Source organism: Pezoporus wallicus, unplaced genomic scaffold (assembly GCF_028554395.1).
Source record: "Pezoporus wallicus isolate ANWC-B61680 ecotype Strahan unplaced genomic scaffold, APGP_CSIRO_Pwel_v1 contig_6944, whole genome shotgun sequence".
Taxonomy (NCBI): domain Eukaryota; kingdom Metazoa; phylum Chordata; class Aves; order Psittaciformes; family Psittacidae; genus Pezoporus; species Pezoporus wallicus.
Window position 1 is genome coordinate 1,793,271 of NW_026636656.1, and position 25,404 is coordinate 1,818,674.

At 36.6% G+C, this 25,404-nt stretch overlaps 1 protein-coding gene across 2 annotated transcripts in view; it reads right to left on the reverse strand.

The window, feature by feature from the left end:
• Positions 1–25,404, reverse strand: part of GPC6 (glypican 6) — a 726,274-nt gene that overhangs the window by 497,872 nt on the left and 202,998 nt on the right. For both annotated transcript variants that reach the window (XM_057401148.1, XM_057401147.1), the window contains exon 2: positions 1,684–1,842. In XM_057401148.1, coding sequence (XP_057257131.1) covers positions 1,684–1,842 — 159 coding nt within the window. The remainder of the gene's footprint in view (positions 1–1,683; positions 1,843–25,404) is intronic.

Genomic DNA, 25,404 nt, shown 5'->3' on the forward strand with positions numbered 1-25,404 from the left:
AGAGAATTTCAGGTTACTCAGAAATCCATAATGTGCTTAAGTTCATTTCAATATAAAAAGGCCTCAAGTTTCCAAAGATTTAGTGAGGTGCCATCTGAGCTCTGTGGTCAATGACCCCAGTGTTTGCAGTAAACTACACTGCTGTTCTTGATTTCCTTCTCCAAAAAGAGGAAAGACCTCTATGTGCTATAGATGTTTTGAAATGTCTGCTCTGTGTGCATACCCATCTTGTAATATTGCACACAACCTTTGGGTTCTTTTTTTAGGCCCTTCAAAGGCAAGTAAAATTTTGAAAATCCACTACATAAAAAGTTCCAATTTCACATCCAAAAGGGAAGCCATCACAATGCAAAGAACAGCCGTCATCCACACCATAGTCCTCCCAAGGCCTAAGGACATTTAGGACACTTTCTATATTATATTAGCATCTGATCTGCTGCTGGGAACTTTCATCCAGCTCATCCTCATTTTCCATTCTCTCCTTTTATAATTCATCTTCCCTTCTGTGTCATCTTGAGACAATATTAGCAAAAAAAAGTCTTTAATCGGATAGAGAGAATGATACAGAATTACCCTAAGGACTTAAAGACATCTTCACTTTTTTTTCTGAAGGCAACCTCAGAGTTTTGAAGTAATCGTCCAACTTCAGGGATAACTTTTCCTCCATTCCCCTGTATGTGTGCATATGCCCTGTTACCTGGGGTTAGCCATCTTTACCATACCTGTTTCCAGACTTTCTACCTTCATGCAAAGCTCTTTGCAATGTTGATTTACACCTCTTAGTGTCAGACCCTTTTGAGCTTACGCATATGCAGAAATGCTCAGGGAGCACTTTCTATGCAAACACGGATTTCATATTTAGATAAAACCATGACAGAATATTCTGAAGCTCTTTTACTCTTTGCTAATATGCAGTTTATGAGAAAAGCTCAATATAGTGTGACTTGTAAATACAGGCACAACCATAAAATCTGCTTACTGTTCATTATTAGAGACAAGCATTTAGTAAATTGAGACACTGAATCCTTGATGTTACAAAGATCTAAAAAGGATGAGGACCAGAAGAGATTAGAGTACTGATTAGAAACGAATACAAACCTCAAACTGTCCTTGTCAATTCTTTCTAGGTATAAAAGATCTGTTCCATCCTACTTAAGTAGTTTGCATGACAATCTCTCTCAAATGCAACTGAGGCCTTAGTGTATGGAAGCCAGAAGCCCTCTAAGAGACTCTGTACACCACAAGAAAATCATGCAGGAAAAAACTACTGCCTCAAGGCTACAAAAAGGCAGGCTACAAAAAAAAACCTGCTTTGCAATTACAAAAATCATGGGAGGTCATAGTTCATCTTGCAACAGTGAACATAATTGCAAACCTAAATTTTGCGTTTGAAACTAGGAGACAAAAATTATAAACCCCTCTATGCATATCTAATCTCTTTTTTTCAACATTAGCTAAGCCTGCAAGCTCTTAACAGACTGATTCTTGATGTCATTGTAATTAAAGGCAATACTCACAAGGCTGATAAGCAGACCAGCTGTAAGTTAACTCTTATCTTAGCCAAACTGACAACTGCAAATGTGATATCTAATCGTAAAGAAAAGAACATTGGAATTTATTATGGATTACTGACTTTTAAGTCCCATAACCTTGAAAATAAGTAAATGACATCCACCAGCCTACCGTCAAACTTCTTGTGCCGGGATACAAAAGTGGTGCGTACAAAGTGACTTGTCTCATCCACTAAGTTTTCAAACTCCAGTTTGCTCTGTTGGCTTAACTTGTCTTCCATTTCTGAGGTGCAACATGTATATTCCTGAGGGCAGATTCTCAAATGTTCCCCTGGAATGACAAGAAAAAGAAAGTTTAAAATATCTGAATACAGATAGAAGTGTGTTGGTACCAAACATACATGAAGTCTCTTGAGTTAAGGGAGGTGGGGTACCTGAACAGCTCTTTAAGGCTTGACCACTTGATTGGGAAAACACTTTGAGTCTCTATCTACCACTTTGCTATAGTTGGGCATTCCATACACAGGAGGGAAGACATACTTTGGAGACTCATTTTGATACTTTAGAAGGTACAACTGTCTCATGCTAAAAGCGATTCTTCACACTGAAGAAGCCTTCCTCATAAACAGACATATACCTAAAAATTTAAAGACAATTTTTATGTTTGTATTTGAAATGCCTGAACAAATACCTAGTGAGATGGTGTTACAAGTCACCAAAGCTGTATTGATGTCAAAAGCTGAAAAAGATAGGTCCCACTTGCCCAAATGTATCTGAGCATTTCCCCTTCTACCCTTCTTTCCCTTCTGCTTGAGTAAGTGTATTTTGATGACTGTGTTTGGATGCCATGTTTTCTTAGGCAGCATTTCTTGTCAGACAGAGCAAATGCTCTGCTGAATCGGAGAAAGCAATGAAGAGTTTAATTAATGCTTATGTTATATGGAAATGCAATGTAAAAGGTAATGAAAGCCTCTTATTTAATTCAATAGATTTATCTCTGGAAGCACTGTGCCAGTTCTTTTGACAATATTGCTTTCTCTGGTACAATCTGCAAGTGGAAACCAGTCCTTTAGCTCATGAAATTAAAATTGTCTGTTATTACATGAAATGTGAATTTCCAATTGACACTGTACTATGGGTGTCAGAAACATTTAGCTCAGTTTCTACAAAGGCAGAAAATTCTACCATTCCCTCTTGAGAAATAAAAAGAATGATCTGCCTCTATGATTAAAGTTACTTCTAAGGCAATGAAAACATTTAGCTTAATGTGCACCAAATACTGATTACAAATCCCGATTAAAAATCCCTTTGCAAATCTCTTAAAGGTGAAAAAAAATTACATACAAAGCCTAAGGGTTAAATAAATACCAGGGACCTGATTCTCATTTATATTGAGACTCTAGCACTGCTGAGGCATAAAGAAGATTTAAATGCAATTTATACCTACTTTAAGTATACTTTTCACCATTCTTAATATGTAGTGAGAAGAATCAGGCCCTAAGATTTATGATTCCCAGGGGTATAATACATTTAGCTGCTGCAGCATTTTGAAGACAGCATCAAAAAGAGGTTTCCATATGCTTAGAATAAACATCATATTGAGTTTGTCCTCACTCTAATTTCTATTCAGTTTCGAATCATGTCTTTTAATGTGAAATTTAGTCATTCCTCAACCCTGACCCATCACTCCATCTTAATCTGTTTTTTTTTGCAAGAGTTCATAATACATTAACTATAATGCCATGAGATTTCTTTTAGCAGTCTCAAGACTTTTTTAAAAGCTCACAGCTATACATCTTCAGGAAGGCTCATTTCCTTATTATCAGTTACTGTTCAACAGTACTACCTACATACATGTCCCCAGCATGTCCAAAAGCACCATGATATAAAACACTGTATAAACATCAAAAGAGATGACCATCAGAATATTGTAAGGATTGTTTCCCATGTTTACTACACCCTTCAACACAGTAAATTACTTCCTTTCCATTCTCAGAATCATACATTTAAGCCATAAACAACACATACAGGGACTGATGAGCCAGCTGCTGTCAAATATAAATGATAGTGGGAAAATAATGGTTGCCTTACTCTCTACTTTGCTGTCACAGTAAACTGAAACTATTCAACAGGTAACATCTGACTGTGGGGGCATCATAATAAGATACAATATGAATTCTTTTAGTAACAGCAGTGCTGAGTTTTTATTAGCTGTCACAAAGATAAGGAAAGCTGAAAAACTATGACATTAGAAGCACTGCCATGTGCTTGGTTAAAAAAACAAACAAACAAACAAAAAACCATCCGTAACATCTGTAACCCCCTTTCTCAATAAACCCAAAGGGGTTTCCTCACCAGAAAGCACTGGGTAGACCTCCTATCCCAGTTCCAGCCCTGGTGGTGGTTTATGTTTCCTGTAATGATAATGATGATGTCCTGCAGTGCTGCTGAAGTGAAGAATTTTTATAAAATTCAGTTTTCTGTTAACTTCAATTTTATTTTTTTACACTTCTATCTGGCTCTGTGTTTTTCATAATGACCAAACTATCAACTGTAATAATGCTAATAATTAAAGCACTGTGCTTAGTAATAGCCATGGCTCTAGATTTTTAAGATATTATGTTATGCTGAGGATTATAAAAAATTAAAGCATATTGAATCAGTATTGCAGTAATTTCTGTAGCATTATTTATTTTATTTATTCTTGCTTATTTATTTGCAGTCTTGCTTTCTAGCTACAAAATCAACTTCCCACCTTGGCTGCTACAAACTCATTCAGATTCCTGCTGTACTTATTTCTTATACTTGTATTTCCATTAAATTTCTTCTTTTTAATTCACTGGAATCTTCATTCATTCATTCTGGAGGGTCCTGACTGATGACATATGAACCTCACATTTATCAGAAATGCTCACACCTCCTATATTACCTCATTGCTTTCCTTTCCTTTCCTAACAATGTATTCTCCTAAATCATCTACATTAACCACCTCCATTCATCACAAAAACTTTGCTAAACTATAATCAACCTTTTTTAAAACAACATTTCTAGTTTTCTTCTCCTTCCCTGCCATATACTCCCTGAATTTTGTTAGCAAGAACTAATAATGTAAATATGCTTTAAAATTCTTTTCCTCCTCCTCTTTCTTGCTCAGGTCAGATTATAGATAAAGCAAAAGCATTTTCCACTGCTCCATGTCAGTGGAGTGTTTGTAGACTTAAGAGGTTCAAGTACATTTTGCAAAGATGAAGTCTTCAGAAATTGTGGCTTATAAGCCCTTGCATGTTTGTACTGATCAGGACTGGCTGCAGTCTCCAAACATTCACAACTTTGACAAAATCTTGGACCCTTGCCTGGGAATGGTGGATGGAAATTCTCAGACAAATAACAATTTCTGTATGTTTAATCTTAATTCCTTGTTTTAAAGTGGCGATTACCAGTTAGTTTGTGCTTTTTCTTTTTTATTTAAGGGGAATGTGCTTTGTTTTGCTTTTTTTTTTTTTTGTTTGCTTTTCTTGTGCAAATCTGTGATGTAACAGACTGCTTGGATTAGAAATAACTCTGCAGGCTATATTTGATTGTGCTTCCTCTATTTCCCTGAACAGGATCATTTGCCATTTGCATTTTGTAATATATTGTTCTATTACTCTAAAAGGAGATTAATACTGATTTGTGTATTTATATACCTTAAGTATTTTGCAAACTGAAAATGTGCTCACAATTAATGTACGAATTCCTGCCCTGGGAAACTCCGTATGGTCTATGCTCTTATGCTAATTTTAGTGAAGATTTTTATGGCACAAGTGGCACTGGATATAACTGACTAGTTTTTCCTTGTTGTAGATGGTGTCTCCCCCAGATAAGTTTGATAGAATGCAGTTATGCTGCACCAGCATTTTGCCAGACTGAACAAGTATTAACTCAGCAGTTCCCAGCGACCTGCCACACCTTGTCTAACCACCCTTTCCAGCTGGTGCTGACCTACATATCCTTCCTCATGTGGCTCATGTTATATAAATCACATCAATTGCCTACTACAAATTCAGCTACCAGTATTCAATTTCAGTTTTATTACAGCTGTAATCTCACACCTGCCTTCACATGATCCAAATTGGCAAGTTTTGCAGTTGAATTTGGCAATCCTGTTAGCATGTCACTTTGAAGTGTGATAAAACAATTTATAAAGCACTTGTTTTATATTCAGATATATTGCAGTTCTGTGTCCCCATAACATGTTACAAACCTCATAAGTCTTTAAGGAACTGCAACTTAAAACTCTCAAGCTGAATAAATGCTTCTACTGTGTATCAAAATGCCAGAATTGATCCGAGCATGGTAACTACTTGCAGAAGATACAATCTGAAGGAGCAGTAAACCCTATGGAACATAACATTACCCTTGACAATTTCACTGCCAGATTTCCTGAACACTGGATATAAGCATTGGTTACATTATCAGAACTGGAAGTATGGTCACATAAAATATTTCACATCAGCAGAACTTTTTAGGGGTCAAGTTGCAAGTTTAATAATTTACAAAACAATTCTTTCTGAAGCAGTCAATATTTTATAGTTTCTATCCCAACCATGAATTAAAAACCCTTATATTGTTCTGTTGACAGAATGGTAGGACTAACTGTATGACTGATGAGAATAGAAACATAGTTATCAACACTGCTTCATAAATCAAGCAATGAATAAATGTTAATAAATTAAAGGGGAAAAATTCAAGGTGTGCTTTCAAATGTGGTCACCTCTCATGCATCAACAGAGCCTAAGAGAAGATAGCTCTGTATCCTTCATCTTGCAGATTAGAATAATGTGACTGGGCATTGTCATTAACCATTCTCTTTAAAATTAGAAATGCCTGCTTCAGACCTGCTCCTATTCGACCATTTGCAGAGAAGGCAGTGTAATTTATTAACTATGAAGTTTATTAAATATGAAGTTTAACAGTCTTGCACATGGGACAGAATAACCAAAGAGCCCATTACAGGCTAGGTTTGTACAACTGGGGAGCAGCCCTGCTGAAAAGGACCTGGGCTCCTGGTGAACAAGCAGCTGAACAGGAGCAGTGCCTCATGGCAGCAGCAAATGCAAATCAGATACTGATTTGATCTGCAGGGGCATTACAAGAAGCAACAGAGATATGATCATCCCATTTTATTCAGTGCTTATCAGGCTGCACTTGGAGCACTGTGTCCTGTTCTAGTCCTCACAGTTTAAGGAAGACACAGACAGACTGGAGAGGGTCCAAAGGAGAGGACATTATCAACAGGCTGGAGAACCTGTTCTTTGAGGACAGACTGAAGGACTTTGGTCCTTTCTGACTGAAGAAGGTCTGGGGGGGACCTCATCACAGTTTTTCAGCACTTAAAAGGAAGCTACAAAGAAGACTGTGGTTCTCCCTTCACAAGGAGTAACATGGAGAAGACAAGGGGCAACAGTACAAATTGCACCAGGGGAGGTTTCATCTTGGCATAAGAAATTTTTTATAGTGAGAACTACCAATCACTGGAACAACCTCCCCTGGGATGTGGTGGAGTCCCCACTGCTGGAGGTTTTCAAGATGTGACAGGATAGGGTGCTAGACAATCTCATCTAGGCTCCCTTTCCCAAAATGTCTTGGACCAGATGATTTGTCAGGGTGACTTCCGACTTGGTCTGTTCTACGGTTCTGCAATCACACACTTCAGAGCTTCCTACCCTTGAGAATTATAAAGGACTGGAACAGATGGAGTTTTGTTTCTAAATTAACATTTCCCACATCATTTTCTGTATTTATTTTTACTATTTTAAATTATTTTTAAAATATGATGAAGAAAGCTAAAACAAAATACTCATTCAGTTTTAACCTTTGCCCACTGTTTTGAGATTTGGATCTTATTCTGTACTGGCAATGATGTTTCTGAATACCTGCTTTTTGAAGTTTTCAATCGAAGTGTTCTACTGGTGAAATGAGGAGCGTGGGAGAACTATTCATTATGACATTATCAATTTTCTATTACCAAAAGCTATTCTCCAATACACTTATACCCTTCTGTCACTCACATATGTAAAGAGAAAACAGTGCTATAGAAAAAATTGACTCACAATCATCTTTAAGCAGTATCATGTTTTCTGTATTAAATTATTTAGCAGTTAGAACTGAATTAGAAATAAGAGTTACATCATTTCAGCCAATATTCAAATAGTGAAAATTAAAACATCATTTTGTTGTACAAAACCTGTTCCCTAACCAAAAAGTCCTAAGGCTCCTTCTGACTTTGTAATTATCTTCTCTGTGGGGTATAACAGCCCTGCAATCACCCTCTGTAAAATTGCACCTGACATTCAAGTTGCAGAATTGATCTTTCCTACTCAAACTAAAAGGCAACAAATTATATTTTAAATTAATTCCATTGTAATATTGGCCTGATAAGTGATGACAAGAGCAATATTTGCACAGAAAATGTCAGCTGAAGGAAGGCATGGAAAACTGTCTGTATCATACAGATCATGTTGTCAGACACAACACTCCTAATTTTATTCAATGGAATACTGAATTTGGAAAACTTGTATGTCCAGTAGACTTGAAAAAACCTGTGCAACTACCCCATAAAAGAAAATAACTCATTTGTTTGCCTTGGACCCAAATCATCTTTGCCCAGATTCCTTTTGTTCCTTGAATGCTTTGAGGTCAATTAAAAAATGAATGCCTTCCAAACAGACGGGTAATTTGTTAAGTCTCTTCATTACAGGTCCCACAGGGAACATTCATTTACAAGAAGTCCTGACCCAGTTGTCCTTGGGAAGCCCTCAGTAATAAGTTACAGAAGCAGAGGCCAAGCCAAACTTGCTCAAGACTAGGATTATACACATGCTAAAGAAAGAGATGAAGTCCCTAGGGTCTTCCTAACTAAGCTACTAGAAGCAGTACCAGTACTGTGACACTCAGGTTCACTTTATTGTCCTAGCATACAGTCAGACAATTAGTTTTTGATAGAACAGTTTGCGAGAAGAATCTTTAGTTACCTCTTGGGGGTGTATTACTGGAGTTGTGCTCAGTGCCTCATGAAAAGCAAACGGTAAGGCTGTGATTCAGCGCTTTATAGTTCCAACATCTTGCTCTCTACATACCTGCAATTTTCTGATTTCAAAGCATGTTTCCTCCTGAGAATGGCAGCCAACTTCCCCTCCCCCTCAACTGATTTTGTCTGTTTGTTATATCCCCTACTATAATAGCAGAAATATCTCATACGGCATTATAGTGTGAAGTAGCATACAAGCAGCACATTGCTTTACAATGATGATAAAACATGATGCAGGTTTTGTATTTCAGCTGCTCTCAGAACAATTTTATTACTAAGATAACAGGGTAAGATTGTATGCACACATGAACTCATACAGATTTTAATCAATATTAGTTGCATAAAACTGAAATCTGAAGCACATGATGTATCAAACACAGATTTACACCACTTTGTTCATGTATCCAAAGAAATACAATCACAGCAGGACAGATTGCAGGTAGTTCCCTGAGGCTAACTGGGTATGCTGTACTGCCAAAAGAAGTCCTTGTCATAGTTACACCATTACTAATACACAGGCATCAAAGGTTAAGGCTGCATGAGCTATGGTCATGCCATTTGATTGCACTGTCAAGTATATTTTAAAGCTATGCAGATGCCTTGCTGATCACTATGTTGTCAGGTATGTTTCTAACATACTAAACTAAGCAATAACTGTTTAAAAGTCTTTAATCAAAGTGCTCTTTTCTTATTCACGTGGCTTCAGTCAATCCAAGGAAACCTCTACATGCTACCATTAAATATGAATCTACCTTCCCACTGTCTGAAAATTTCATGATTTCCTGCAATGCCAATCATAGAAACAATTCACAAAGACAATCACAATGTATGTTGAGTTGGTCTTAAGTCAAGGGCTCTAATAGGAATGGCAGTGGTATAATTTTGGTACTGCCATAAGCTCTTTATAGAGATACTTGTCAGCCTAATCTCTTTCCTAGTCACTTAAGGAAAAGAGGGTTCAGAAAGGAAGGCTACAATTTACAAAGATCTCAGAGTTCTGTTATCGTACTGATTCAAGGTCTACTCATGAAATTTCAGGGCCAGAAATGCTGGCATTTGTCCTTTCATTTTTATTTGGAAACAACCAGTGTAAAGAGCAAACTGCCTCCACCAGCTCCCAAGTATTAACCTTACTGTGTCACAAATCAAAAGGCAGAAAGCAAAGCACTTTCTCCAAGTCTGTGTGACTTTACAAGGAGAAAAACTTCCTTCCTTCCCGCTCTCCCCCCCCCCCCCCCGAAACATTCGAAGAATATGGCCACAAGTGGAATCACTTAATGCACAAGAGTCCAAAATGCACAAGAGTCCAAAACATGCATAATGTCTTGTTACCCCACTGCAAGTGTTCTACGGTTTGTGAGCCAAGTTTAGTGGAAGTTTGTGTGCCCTTGGTTCAGTTTTACAGATCCAATTGGTGTTACATTGTTGACTCCCAGGAGACAGGGGAAAAACTTCCCCAGATGCTTCTCCTGATGGGACAAACCTGAGAAAAGAGCACAGTAAGGAAGTGCCTTTTTTCTGCATGATGCTCTTTGACAATGGCATCTCCTTCAGGTGAGAGGGCCTCAGAACTACAAAAATACGTATTTAGTTCTTTCATAAAGGTGCGCTAAAGAATGTTCTGTGACTTCCTGCAGTAAATCTCATGCAGTTAAGGAAACCTCACCTTTCTCTGCCCACTCCTAGCAAAATTCACACTGCTGAAATGACTCTCCTTCAGTGAAAGGGCATACCAGCTGACACAGGCAGAAAAAGAATTCCACTGACAATGTGCCAGTGGAAAATTCTCTTGCGCATGATTTTTTTTCCTATTGATTTTGACTAGTTTTAGATGGTTTTGATTCACCTATATGACAAATTAGAACTTCACTGAACTGAAAAAACCCATGCATTAAATTATGAATAAAAATATTCTGAATTACAAGGCTTCTAATTATCAGTATGAATCTAAAGCTTCGCTGTAGATATTATCAACTATAGCATGAGACTAGGCATCCTGTTATTAATACCATGGATAGGCAACGTTTTAATGAATAAGCAGGAAATTCTGAAACATTTTTATTAAATGGTATTTCCTTAAGAATCTCAGAATTCAGCAATCCAGACTGTCATTCTTGAAATCCTTTGTTCATTGCTGCTGTTAGATTTTCAGTTTCAATAACCAGCTGTTAGATCTTTTATAGCCTGGGCCAGCTGTTCAGTCCTACCATCTTTCAGGAAAGCTGGACTCACGGGCATCCCTGTGAAAAGGGAGACTGCTGGTGTGTGTGTCTAGAAGCCTGGAGGTGCTTGGAGTGAGGTTGTTTAGACCTGTGAAGAGCTAATGAAGAACTGGGCCGTTTAGCCCAGAGGAAAGAAGTCTCAAGGGGGACCTTACTGCTTTCTGCAAGTACCTGAAAGGAGGCTGCAGTGAGGTGGGGGTCAGTCTCTTCTCCCACGTAACAAGTGATAGCATGAGAGTTAATGGCCTCAAGTTGTGCCAGGGGAGGTTCAGACTGGGTATTAGGACAAAAATTCTTCCCCTAAAGGGCTGTCAAGCATTGGAACAGGCTGTCCAGGGAAGTGGTGGAATCACCGTCCCTGAAGATACTTAAAAGATATGTATATGTGGCACCTAGGGACATGGTTTAGTGGTGGACCAGGCAGTGTTAAGTTAACAGTTGGTCTTGATGGTCTTAAAAGTCTTTTCCAACCTAGATGAATCTATGATTCTATGATTCGAACAATCAATTAGAGTAGGGTCCTTCAGAGGTCAAAGGTCTCTGGACTCAAGAACCTGCCAGAGAAGGCATCACAGTGACCTAGACTTTACGAGGTCTCCTGGCTGGAAGGATGATACAGGCCAGGTGTGTGCTGCACTGCTGATGCTGCAAGCTTTGGAATGTAGGCAGTCATGCAGTCTAACAGAAAGACCTACTTAAAATATCGTATTTCCTTATGTCGATATTTTCTAACGGAACACTATTTGAACTGAAAACCTTTAGCTCACTCTAATTAACAGAAACTATGCTTCCATAATATCAGTCAGGCACAGTAATGGCTGCCAAAAGGAAAATGAAAGCTTTTTAGAGAAGAGGACAGTAGCTTAGATGAAGCAACTGCAGATTTCCACTATTCCCAATAGTGCTTGAGATCTGAATCTACTGCTAGTCCTACATAATGGGGTTTTCTGTTTGTGTGTTGGGGTTTTTCTATTTTTTCCCTTTTTCTTGTTTAATTGGATTAAGGCCCAACAAGTTTTTTAGCTCTTTTAATTACTGTACATTTGTTAATGCTCTCTATGGCCTGTGACACTTGCCAAGGGTCAGGGTCTTCAAAATTAATAACTGAATGTAACAGAGTTTCTTGCTCTTCAGGTGTTCTAATGTTAAATGTTTGACCATTATGATTAAAGATCAGCTTGAAAGGAAATCCATGTCTGAAGTCTTCTCTTAAGTAACTATATTTTTGAATGAACATTTTTGCCTGCAGAAATAAAAGGCTTCTGTGCATTTTTACAGACTTAATCAAAACATCTAAGTACAGAAGGATATAGTAATAAGCTAGACAGGTTCTATCAGTCCTTTAAGGAATTACTGTTCCCTTCTTAATATGCCTTTTTCAGCATGTTTGTCCAGTACAGTCACAGTTTTTGACTGGCTGCTTACAGCAGTGATCTCTGGTTAACCTGTGGTTAGCTTACGGCCAATGCTTTTGAAAAAAGAACCCCTAAATAACAACTAACTTTCTTTTTTTTTTAATTTATTTACTGAAACATCATATGCTGGGTCTGATAGGCACTGTATTTTCCTTGAAGAAGCTATGCAATTCTTCTTCATTAGGGCTACATGGGTTATTTCCTATACAGAAGGCACTCTTTAATCCTATTTATTCGGTGTACTTCAGCTGACATAAGATGGACAGGTATTATCCAAAGAGAATACTTGTCACATGGAGGAAAATGTCTGCAAATCTACAGCACATGGAACTAGGAAAAAATAGACAAAGACTATGTCATAGTTGTTTGTGCTTCTCTTTAGTGCAAGGAAGACTATAAGGCATCCGTCTAAATTCAGAGCCCACTGAACACATTTTTCTACTGCTTCCTTCTCTCAGAAACTGCTCAGACTAAGGCATTCCCTGGCCTCTACTGTGTGGATGAAGCCACAGTAAGATATAGCACAGTAATGACAGACGGAAATTTAAAGAAACCTCTGGGCATGTCTGTACAAACCTCAAATGACTTTGCCCACCTTAACCCAAATACTGTAAAGAAAACAACTTTAAAACTTTATCATAAAAAAATGTGCAAGTCTGCATTACAGATGCTGCTATAAAGCTTCCAAGTATTGTTATCTCTGAAGGTCTAAATCTAAGGATTTCTTATTCCCTGCAGAAGTGCCTATCAGCTTCCCTAGGTGCTTCTGGTTGAACAGGTTGAATTTTGCCTTGTTTTCCTGCCCTCCATTCCTTCTTCTATTGCAAGGCTGTTCTCAGAAGGAGCTGTGTAGCCCCAACTTCCAAGGGGGCCTGTGTAGTGTGCTGCTTGGCAAGAAAACTCGAAAAGAGGAGAAAAATGTATTAGACAATATCCCTGAAGTTCTTCTTTAAACAGGAGTTACTAGTAATTGCTAAATTCTAGTAATGTTGATATATGTTGATATGTTCGTTCAACAGTATTAACTTTTATTGTCAATAAAATTATATTAAATAGAAAATGTCCAATAAAATTCACATTATGCTATTCTTTATCACTGACTATCAAAAAGAGGTCATATTTCATTTTCCTTGTACATCCACGTACAAATACACATATAAAAGATGACTGACAAGTTTCAGCTAAGGAATACATCTGGTAAACTATATGTGTGAGCAACATTAAATTGTCTTTTTCAGCCTTTTCAGAGTACCTGTCTCCTTGACAAGTAAAGGCAACGTCTGTTACTTCAAAGGAAAAAAAAAAGTTATCTGGTAAACTGTAAAGCATCTGAAGGAAGGTCTCCACTGACTATTACAGGAACAGCCCTTCTATTTCATCACAGAATCACAAAATAGTTAGGGTTGGAAAGGACCTTAAGATCATCTAGTTTCAACCCCCTTGCCATGTGCAAGGACACCTCATACCAAACCATGTCACCCAAGACTCCATCCAACCTGGCCTTGAAGACTGCCAGGGATGAAGCATTCACAACATCCTTGGCAACCTGCTCCAGTACCTCACCACCCTCACAGTAAAGAACTTCTTCCTTATATCTAACCTAAACTTCCCCTGCTTTAAGTCTGAACCCATTACCCTTGTCCTATCCCTACAGTCCCTAATGAAGAGTCCTTCTCCAGCATCCTTGTAAGCACTTCTATATGACTAAGTTACTGCACAACTGTGGCATATTTCTTGAACGTGACAGATCCGATGTAGTCTTTCTTGATCCAATTTATGGGCAATACAGAGAGGTATCGGAACAGGCTTCCCAGGGAAGTGGTGGAAACACCATCCCTGGAAGTGTTCAAAAACCATGTAAACGAGGCTGATATGGCTTAGTGGTAGACTCGGCAGCCCTGGGGTAACAGTTTGACTTGATGATCACAGACTCATAGAATACCAGGTTGGAAGGGACCTTGAAGATCATCTAGTCTAACCTTTTAAGGCAAAGCATGACCTAGACAAGATGACCCAGCACTCTGTCCAGCTGAATCTTAAAAGTGTTCAACATTGGTGAATCCACCACTTTCCTGGTGAGACTATTCCAACGGTTGATTGTTCCCATTGTGAAAAATTTTCCTCATGTCCAGACAGCATCTCTTAAAGTTCTTTTCCAACCTACTTGATTCTGTGATTCTATGATTCCGTATCAGGAGATGTAGCATCACTCTGGGCTGGTGATTAAAATAATCAGTCTAAAAAATAGCATGCATAAATGACAAACATTTATACATATTCATATACATGTAACTAAATGCAAGGCATGAAAAAATATACTTTCTTCTTCTGAAACTGTTGAAAGGCATTCTCAGAAAAAATGAAATCTGGCTGCCTCTGTGATGAAAAATATCAAGATTGGTCTGCTTATAGTGGGTTTCTGAGACAAGGCAATAATCATGTTACATAAAAGCCAAGATTCAGTCATCAACAAAACAAGTCAGAATGGTTTATGAAAAAGACACACCTGACAGGAAATAACCTCTTCACTGAGTTGGCGCCTTTCTAAATTATGAATTAGGGATTCATGATCCTAATAAATACAATATACTACTGGTTAATAGCTCTCACAGCATTTTATGCCTTTGAAAGAGATTTATATGTTTATAATGAGGAACAATATAGTGCAGGTGCTACTAACTTCACTAAAAGCTATGCATAGAAAAAAAGGAAAAGCAAATCCTGTACATTTTGATTAAATAGAAAATACAAAAGCATTTTGCTAATATTTTTCCTTGTGTACTGTTTTCTCAGGTAAAAGTCTGTATTTCAAGGTGACTTCTAAGCAGTGTAACTAATTTGGTGGAGTCCACAAATTGCTTAGTGAGTACTGTGTTTAATGAATATTCTGAAACTTTATGGCTATTTTCTACATCCATTCAGCACAAGAGCAGTTTTCAACACTTGTTGCAGATGTTTCCAACAGTTTTCTGCCGAATGCAAATTCACTTCCCAAGTGACTGAACTATCAAAGGCAATTTTAGCTGATACTACTGGTAAAAGATTAATGTCCTAAAGGAAGACTCGGATTACTACTTGCATTCTTTTAACATCACTTTAGGAATACTCTCAATCCCCTCCCACTTGGACAGCCTGCTTTTTAAAATCAATCCAGCATGGCTGAGTAGGTTTAGCCTTCTCACAATATAGTTACAAAGTATCTAAAGCTAAAATCGCATCTTAATAGAGTTATCATTCTTGCTTCAGCCTTTCCTTATTGTAACTTGTGTGGTCACAATTAAATGGCTACTTAACCATAATCTGGTGATAAATTCAGCTGAGACATCCTTAATGATCAGATTACACCTAAAATACCTAAGAAAACATCAAATTGAGCACCTGTACTGTCCTCTTCTTTCAAAGTGATACTTAAGCTTTTCAGGCAAGAAACTGGAAGTAATTGTGGAATAAAGATTTTAAATTCCTGTATTAATCTGAAACTATTATTAACATAAAAATCTGTTAAAAAGCTTACAAAATTGGTAATCATATAAGACTCAGGCATATGTGCTAGTGACAGAATCTTGTAAGGTTACACAATAATAATTCTAAATTGATTTGCAGTTTACAACAGGTATGAAGATGAAGTAAGTACTAAAAAAAAAGATTCAGTGCTTTAGCTGTACTGTCTCCTTCAGGAATGAATTTTAGAGTAAAGATATGAATTGAGCTCCCTGCATTTGTTAAAGGCAGATACTGCATACTTCATGTCAAGCTGCAGTACAGACTTTGAACAGAGAAGCAGCAAGCAGTGATTTAATGCTAATTTGATGCATCATTCAGAGACAAGACACCATCCAAAAACTTGTTTAACAAGACACATTCAAAATACAAAATAATCAAACTGAAATTGTGTCAGTTATTTTATGAGAAAATCAAATTTCTGAATGTTGCAGAATTTCCTTTACAAGAGGGTGTAACATCAGAACAGATTAATTAAATGAAAAGTAGAAGTAATACAGTGAGCAATGTCTATACTGGTGAAAGTGTGACTGATCAAAGAAATACATGGAATCATGTTGTCCCTGACTGACTACATCCCACCTTATTAAATGCTCCCATAGCATTACATGATCATTTCTGCACTTGAATTCTGACGCCCAGAGCTGCACAAAGTTTACCTATTTAATTTTGTTTCATGGAGTCGAGCTAATATCATCTTCAGTTTTGATCTGCCTCAGTTGCCCTTTTCCAAATTTGAATGAAGCCACAAACCTCAAGAAAATTTAGTCAAGCTTGCCGTATTTTCCTTACTTATTTGTTCAAAGCATAAGTTTACATAACTATGAGGTTCAAATGTGACCAAGGATCAGACCACAACCCTTAGATAGTCTCAGTTTGATTTCAGACAGTGTAATTAAATTGTCAAACAAAGGCCTAAAGCTTATGAAATATGAGAAGGAAAGGGGGACTGAAAGGGAAATGGAAGGAGAGAGACAGACAAAGTATATTAATAATCAAGGGTATAAATACTGTAAGATTTGTGCAGAAAGAACTATGTCATTGCTTTTTTAATTTTCGTGAGCTCTCAACTAAAGTAGAAAAGCAAATCACCCTAATTCTTTAGATAAGACAAAACATTATTTCAGATACTCTGTACTGAATAAATGCACCAAAAATATCACCTGAATAAATGCACCAGTAATGCCACAGCATCACCCTATTATGGGATCACAGCAGAGTCAAGGTTGAACAATATCAAGTGTAGGATCAGGTAGGCAGCTTCTGCTCCAGAAGATGTACAGTAATGTGGATATGCGATTGACTATGCCACATGCTTTGGGGCTGAAAATTAGCCCCTTTGTCATCAGTTTTCTGGTTAAGCCAGGCATGCAAGCAGAAAACATCTCCAGGTCTTCTACATCTTCTTAATTCAAAAACGGTTCTTAAGAAAGGCTGGAGGGTTTGGATATAGGGGAAGCTTTAGAGCTGCTCATCTCCAGTAAGCAGCAGTCATCCTTCCTGAAGGTCCACTCTGCAAAACATACGCTGCAGCTGGTAATTCTGTTCTGCTGTCAAGATTTTGCTCAATGTTATACAGCTTTGCTGTAAATGCAATACCTTGGTATTTTCACAGAAACCTTGTTTCCACAGTAACTTTGAGGAGGTTATGTTGATTAGCCATATTTTTTCATGACAAAACACATCCAAAAGAGGGTAGCAGCAAGGAGCTCAAATAACTGGGTATGAGTGACAAATCAAGCATATGGAGTGTGAAAGAGTGAAATCATCGAGGAAGAGCTAGCAGATAACTCTTCATATGAAGTTTAGCCTTTTCTTGAAATGCTGAAAAGTAGAAAATGCAGTGCTATTTTACTAGATGTAATTTCTAGCATTCCAGATTTCTTGGATTAGTTTAAACAATCTCAATTTAAACAATCTCATTCAGATAGTTTTATTTTACTAACTGATGTTTCTGCCTTAAAGTTGTACTTATAACTATTGGTATTTGTCAGTGTACCGTAATAACAAAACCAAACACATATGACTTTAGGTATATGATACATATAAGGTCTTCATATATACAGTTTTCCTTATTTATATGGTCATATATATATATATATATATACACACACCTTCAGTTTTCAGAACTGACTGTTTGGTCTCACTGAAATTTACTACAGGGGTTAGGTTCAAAGACAAGCAGTCTTTTAAAATTATAAATTATCTAAGGGCAGCAGACTGAGATTTTAAAAATATTGATTAAAACTCAGTTTTGTCAGAAATCTGACCAAAAAAAACAACAACAAACCAACAAACACAAACCCAAGCAAACCAGCTGTTATACTACAGCTAAGGCAACTAGGCCTTTACAAAAAAACTGCGGTTCTTCATACAGTATTTTACAATAATACACTTAAATACTGCTGCAAGCTAAAAATGTTGTTTTCCATGATAACAATCTAATACCTCTAAGAAATTAAAATGCAGACAAGAGTTTTCATTGTCAAACCATGATAAGGATAGTGCCTTACCAAGATGCAAAGATTTACATGCTGAGTGCATTATGTTATTGTAGATGCCTTCAGGGGACAAATTTACCTAGGATTCTTTACTCACAAAATAAATTAAGATGCTTTTCAGTTTCAGCAAGGATTAATTAGAGAAAATAAAAATATTTTTTCTTCTCAGTACATTGATGCTTTAATGAGTTATATTTAATACAAACAAAGAAAAGAGAGTTTTCTGGTCTCTGTCTTCTTCAATTCTGTAGAACAGGCTGCATATATGATGATTGGCATAAGTCACCAGACTGAAAATCTTCTTTTCTTACCAGTTTTCAAAATCTGTAACTTTATGAAACCTCTTCTGCACAAATATTTTCCATATGCATTTTGCTTCTTACGATGTCTCAGAAAAGCTGCCTTTCTGACTCCTAGTGCTCTTCTTTTTATTTCTGAAAACAGCCAACAATTTGTATATTCACATGGGATCAATCTAAGTATTACATTTAAATAACAGGAAGATCTGACTTTATTTAAGATCTGAATTTATTGAAAATTCTTTTTCAACTTTTTAACATTTGACTAAAATGAGCTATTAAAGTGATAGTCTATTGGGTTCACCTCTCCCCATGTTACATCTCTTATAAATATTCAGAAACTTGCTTTGATGTTGAAAATTATTCTCTTGTTTTTGTATCATCTCACTGTCCTTGAAAAAAAAAAAGAGTACATAGTACTTGGAAAGAAGTTTTCACATATTGTCTACACAAAGTATTGTATTTACTACACAGTAGAACAGCTGTATGATTTCAATTTATTAGACAGATAATCCTCAAACATGTGCAGACAAAAGATTAGCTGTTTTACTGGAATCAGAGTTTTAAACCATAAACTTACATCTGTGAGGACTTATATGTCTGCAGAGTAAAGTGCAAAGATTCATATTAAAGCATTTATGTCAAGGACAAGAATGCAAGAAAGTACAGGCTAACACTGGCCCAAACTTCATTTATTTTTTTTTTAATTAAAAAAAAAGAAGAGCCTTATTTTCCAATACAGTTCCCTTCAGACACTTCAGTGCATTATAATAAATTTTATTTACTGCATATTTACTGCAAATTCCTTTACTGGAAGTAGGAGTTAAAAAGCAAGCAGGAAGGAAGGAATAGTAGGAAAAAAAATTCCCCTAAATATACCAAAATTTCAGTTTTAAAATGAGAAACAGGATATCCAACCAGTAAGCTAAGGGGCAAGTATTCATTCAACTTCATTCAAAAGAAATGTACACTGCCCAGCTTGAATATATACCACTTTAGAAAGATATTAATTCCTTTCACTATGGTTTGAGACCATATGCAATGTGGGACAAGCTCCATTGCAAATTTCCTCTGTGAACACTCTCAACATGCAGTCAAACAGATGCAACTTCTGCTAGTTACAAGAAGAAGAAAAGCATCTCCCCAAGTACAAATGCTACAATACTTTCTGGAATCCCCTGCAGTTTAGGAAGCTCCCAAAACATCCTCAACATTCCCTTACTGCTTTGGGAATCCTGCTAGATCACTAGTTACTGTCTAACTGCTAAATTTTGTCTCAGTGACTACAGAGAAAAAAAACCATTTCGGTTCTCATTTTGACAACCAGTTTTGTAACAAATCTCAATGTTAGGCTACATTTTTCTTTTCATTTGTTTATCTCACACCCATTTGTTAAATTAAATGTGTTAATGTTGATCTAAAGCTTAGCCGAAAAATAGACACTTGCAGTTAGTTACAAAGAAATAAGAACATTTATTTGATTGTTTATATATTTATTTATATTGGCATTGTAAGAATACAGCATTATGAATGTCCAACATTAATATGAATAAATTTGCACTGCAAATGCGAAGAACTGGAAGCTGAGAGAAAACTACATATGCTCTTCTTTCAGTTCATAAGTGTTTACATGCAAACCTCGATATTCTCAGAAGAACAGAAAGTTCTAGCAGTGGTAAACTGTTGACATTTCCTAGGCACACTGGTGCATAGCTGGCTTGTCATCTAAGACTATAGGAAGAAACAGTGATGGCCAAAACTCTATTTATTCATTTATTCAGTAGATGATAAAAAAGAAGAGACAAGACCATAAGAAAAATACATTTGTGTCAATAAATAGAACTGTATCAACATGTTTAGATTTTGGTCCTGAAGGATGGATTCACTGTTTTGACAATATAGGATAAATTGTAAAAATGAAAATGTTGAAAAGAAATAAGGACATATGGGGAAAAAATGCTTTAAAAAAGAGTCATTCCTCCCAAAGAAATAATTTTAAGGCAGATGCCAGTTACTAAGCACTAACCCAATGGCAGCATAAACAAACCCTCTCTAGTTTTGGTGGAAAACTATATTTAGATAGACATAAAAAAATCAAGAAGAATATTTTTCCTTCACTTGTCTTCTATAAACGTCACTGTAACTAATTTAAATGGTTTTATTTATTTTGTTATGTTAGTTAAGCTAGGTAAATATGTTAGTTAAGATAGTTAAAATCAGTATTAAACAGTACTTCTTATATTTGTTCTACAGTATGACTAAATCTGTAGCTGTATCTGTTTAACCCTTTACTAGAAAGCAGAAGGAAAAGCTCTGTGACCTTCATACACTGTTCAACTACATATGTTTAATTACAGACAACAATACCACTATTTCACTAATGCACCACATTACTCCCTCCCAGTTGTAACTGGATTCTACCATACTAAATATTTGTAATAGCAACTACAAGTTGCAGATAATGCCAAATTGTGAAATCATTACTGCCAGTGACCACCACCCTTGCATATACATGTTGTGTAAACACTCATAAAGAATGCACGGTTCAAAATATTTCTTGCAGCTTTCAATATTAATCCAACCTTCCACAAGTCAGAGTATTTAAAGGGAAAATCCTAAGAGACATTTCTTACCACATAACTTTAAGATAGAAGTACTATGATCTGCCATCGATGTTTTTAAAGGAACCTATTTAAACTAGCACTATGAATGATATTTTTCTCTTTGTTTTAAAGCTGCTACAGTTTTCTCTTTAGGTTGCCTTTATTTTCTGATCATTTGCCATTCTCCTGTTTCCCAGGCTACCTCTCTGATTTTACATTAGAAAACCAAAACCAATCAACTCTATATTTGCCTTGATTTTTTTTTTTTTTTTTCAGGAAAAGCTTTTCTGCTTATTACAACAGGCAGATCTCTTCTGGGTATTTTTTTTTAATTTATTCTAATTAACCATTATTTTCTTTACAGATGCAAAGCTAAGTTTGCTTCTGTTAAAGTGAGTGGTACTTTGCCACTGAATCCAACATCAATATTAAGACTTACACTGTAGCTTAAACTACCTGTCAAGAACAATTTGAAAAGCTTCGTATTTTGTAACCTTAATTAATTTTATTCTTATTTATTTTTCAAATTTTAACAACTTCACCTTTTTTTGTTTGTTTGTTTTTGTAAGCTCTGGCTTAGAATCGCATACATGATGGTACGTTAAAATTCTAACAACTTATTGATAGCTTGCTAGTACTCTTACTGACAGTACTATCTAAATATATCAATAAAACTGTACTTACTTCTATATAACAAGAATTCTTTATGCTAGATCAATGCAGAAGCAGTCTGCACCCAGTAACTGAAAATTAAATGTTCTTATCTACAAATTTGTCCTAAGTCGGCAGAGCTCTGGATTTATGGTTGAGGACTTTCATTTGAGTGTTGATGATGGAGCTTCATAGCCCTGCTTCCTGCAAAATGCTGGAGAAACTTTATTTTGATAAAATGATTTGAAAATTTATGACTGATTGCACAATTGACTTCTGAATGTTTAGAGGACTTGTCTAAGGACTTGTCCCAAACCAGAAAGTTTGGGAAATATCAAGGTAATAGCAACAATATTTAAAAAACAAAGCCCATACACACATTTTGAAACTACTTTTATATAACCATCAGTTAGCTTCTAGAACCTTCTTCTCCTCTGCGTGCTGAGAAATAAAATACCATACCATATTAACCAAAGGTATTGCGTAATGGTGTTGTTCCTGATTATTGATTATTAGTTACAAATCATGAAATGCAAAAAAAAAACCCCAAACCACAAAACCAACCAACCAACCAACCAACCAACCAAAGCCCAGATTTTGAGATATAAGAGCAGACCCATTCCCCCCCCCCAAAAAAAAAACAAAAAAAGAGACTCCCAAATGTATGTGTCTGTGTTGAATAAAAGATAAACCTAAGACTCCAGTTGGTGAGGAAAAAAAGTACTTTGGAGAATATAATAAACTGGGATTTTACACCTTTTACTACGTATGTCGTCAAGTGGCAATGATTATCAGCTTGGGGAATGAAAAAACTTTTCTTATCCCAGAAACCTCTGGGATCCGGCATATTTAATACTGTCTTTGCAATATGAAATTTCCTATTTATTAAGCATGCATCTACACTGTCTTAAAGTTAACTAAGAAAAAAAAGTGTCTTTTATGTGGCATACATATCAAAAGCACATTTTTACATCTATCAGGCTTGTGCTTTGATTTTTCAGGTGAAAGAGAATGTTCTATATGCTCAGGATTTGAACCTTCTATTTCACATTTGCGTCACTGTGTATTTTAAATAGAACTCGCCATTAAACACTGGCGTTACTTTCATATGGTGGCATTAGAACAAAAAAGGCAATTGTGAAATATTTGTGGGTTTTTTTTTCTGACCCAGTTCTAAGTACATGTAGAAAAAGGACAAATAAAAAATTACCTTCTCAGAACTACACCTGAGCAATGTTTTCCTTCATGGTCTGTGATAAGGGTGTGCAATATATATATAAGATTATCATACTAAGCCTCATCTACACTTAAAGAGATTCTTCAGATTATTTTCTATTTCATTGTGACTCATTACATATATTTTTCTGACAACGAGATGTACATAGACTCTTCCTCAGAACATCAGAAATGCCATACCAACTGAGGTTAGTTCATCTAAGTACTCAGTTTTTATCAAAATACATATTTAATAACATTCCTAACCCCAGAGAAACTAAGCCTGCAAATAGCAGGTGTGTTCAACTTTCCTTTTCTTGTTTTCATCATATTGAAGGATACAAGTTATCAAGTCAGGGAAGTATTTCCTGAATCCTGCACCACACAGTAATAGTTACAAATTAAGAAAATAAACAGCTTTTCTTGAATGGCAGCTAAGCAGCCACCAGAAGTTAAAACAAAGAAGTAGCATCTCAAAAATAATTATCTGTTCTGAAGTCCTTAAAATGGTGTTGCAGAATCAGTGTCCATCTTTAAAAGAGATTATTCCCTATTTATCAGCTGGACCTGTGAACAGCTAATACTTCTCCAATATGCTTCATTTGTGCTTACAGCATTTCTCCAGGAACAGGACAACTGTTGAAAGCCTTTAAGTCTGATCTCTGCTCCTGAGAAATCCATGAAGCTGAAAGTGTCTGGGTTTGCTGTTGTTAATGTTGTTTTTAAAATACACATCACTTGTGTGTTGGAGAGGTCAAGGAGGTGTCACAAACGCAGGCAGGCTCAAACATATTTTTACATGGATTGCTCATGACTTGTGATGTGTACGTTCTTCACAAACAGAAAAACAACTTGATTTAGTGTTCTGATTTATAGCCAGGAAATTCTCATCTAAGTTTTCAACCAGAGCTCTACACATCCTGTGGCCTGGTCTCAAACAGAACTTAAGTAGTGCATTAAAGTTTTAAAATTTCAGTTAATAAGAATACTTTTCTGTGTCATTTATTCCCCATCACAAAAGACCAGCCTTTATCTATGAAATATCATTAACAGCCACACTGATATTTACAAACAGAAGAGGAACCTTAAGTTTGGTTTTTTTTTTGGGGGGGGGGGAAGTCAGAGATTGAGTTAATAGTGTTCAAATGGCATCTTTAAACTGTATCGTTGTCCTGGGTTCAGCAGTAGCCTTCATTTTTCTCCTTGGTAGCTGGTGCAGTGCAGTGTTTTGACTTTCGGCTCAGGAACAGAGCTGGTAACAATGATGTTTTGGTTTGGCCAAGGATTTTGTGAGCCTCATGCTCTGCTAGGGAGGAGGGGAAGCCGGAAGGAAGCAGAGACAGGACACCTGACCCAAGCTAGCCAAAGAGGTATTCCATACCACAGCACGTCATGGCTAGGAGGTAACTGGAAGTTAGCCGGAAGGGCTGGTAGACTGCAGGGTTGGAGGAAGTACGGGTCAGTGCTTGGTCGGGCAGAGGGGGTGAGTTATCGGTTGGCTGGTGGTGAGATGTCGTATTCTCTTCCCTTGTTATTTCCTTTATCATTATTATTACTGGTGGCAGCAGTAGTGATTTGTGTTATACCTTAGTTACTAAACTGTTCTTATCTCAACCCGTGGGAGTTGCATTCTTTTCGATTCTCCTCTCTGTCTCTCCGGGAGAAGGGGGAGGGAAAGAAGGGGAGGAGTGAGTGAATGAGTTGCCTGACTGGGTTTAAACCACGACAATCGTAAATCTCAGTTCTGAGTGCCTCATATGGATTTCAGGGACTTAAGCTAACTATGAGTTCATATGTAAGTTTCTGGGAGTTCTATCATTATCGGTTTTAAGGCATCCTGATTAGGTTTTCTAGTAGAAGGAGAAAGAAAAGTGCAGCAAAACTGTCCATCAAGCACTGCTTCCAGAGGGTAATAATTTCACTGTATCAATTTCTCATTTCCACCATTAGAAATTTCTAGGCCTAATTAGGGCTATAATAAGCACACTGAAAAAATCTGGCTTATTTTATGTTTCTTACATGCTACTGAAAGAATAAAATACAATTCCATGAAGAACTCAAGCACATTACCAATTATTCTTCTGTACTTACACTGTCAAAAGTCAATTTAAGTTTTGGCTATCAAAAAGATTGAGTCATAGTATTGAAGACTCAAAAGTATCTGAGAGACACACAGAATGAAATTAAATATGTTTGTATTTAAAAGGACTTGATAGATCATTATTGAAAACCTCTCTTCTCATAAGAAAACTATACTGGTAGTATTTCAGTCCTCATCTTAGAATCTGAAGCTTGAATGATACCTGCTCTTCAACTTATCAGCTGTAACTGTCAGTGGGCTTTGTCAGTCTATGTGAAACCCAAGCGTCATACTACTGAAACAGGGCTTACCTTTAACAAGATTGATTAAAGCTTTT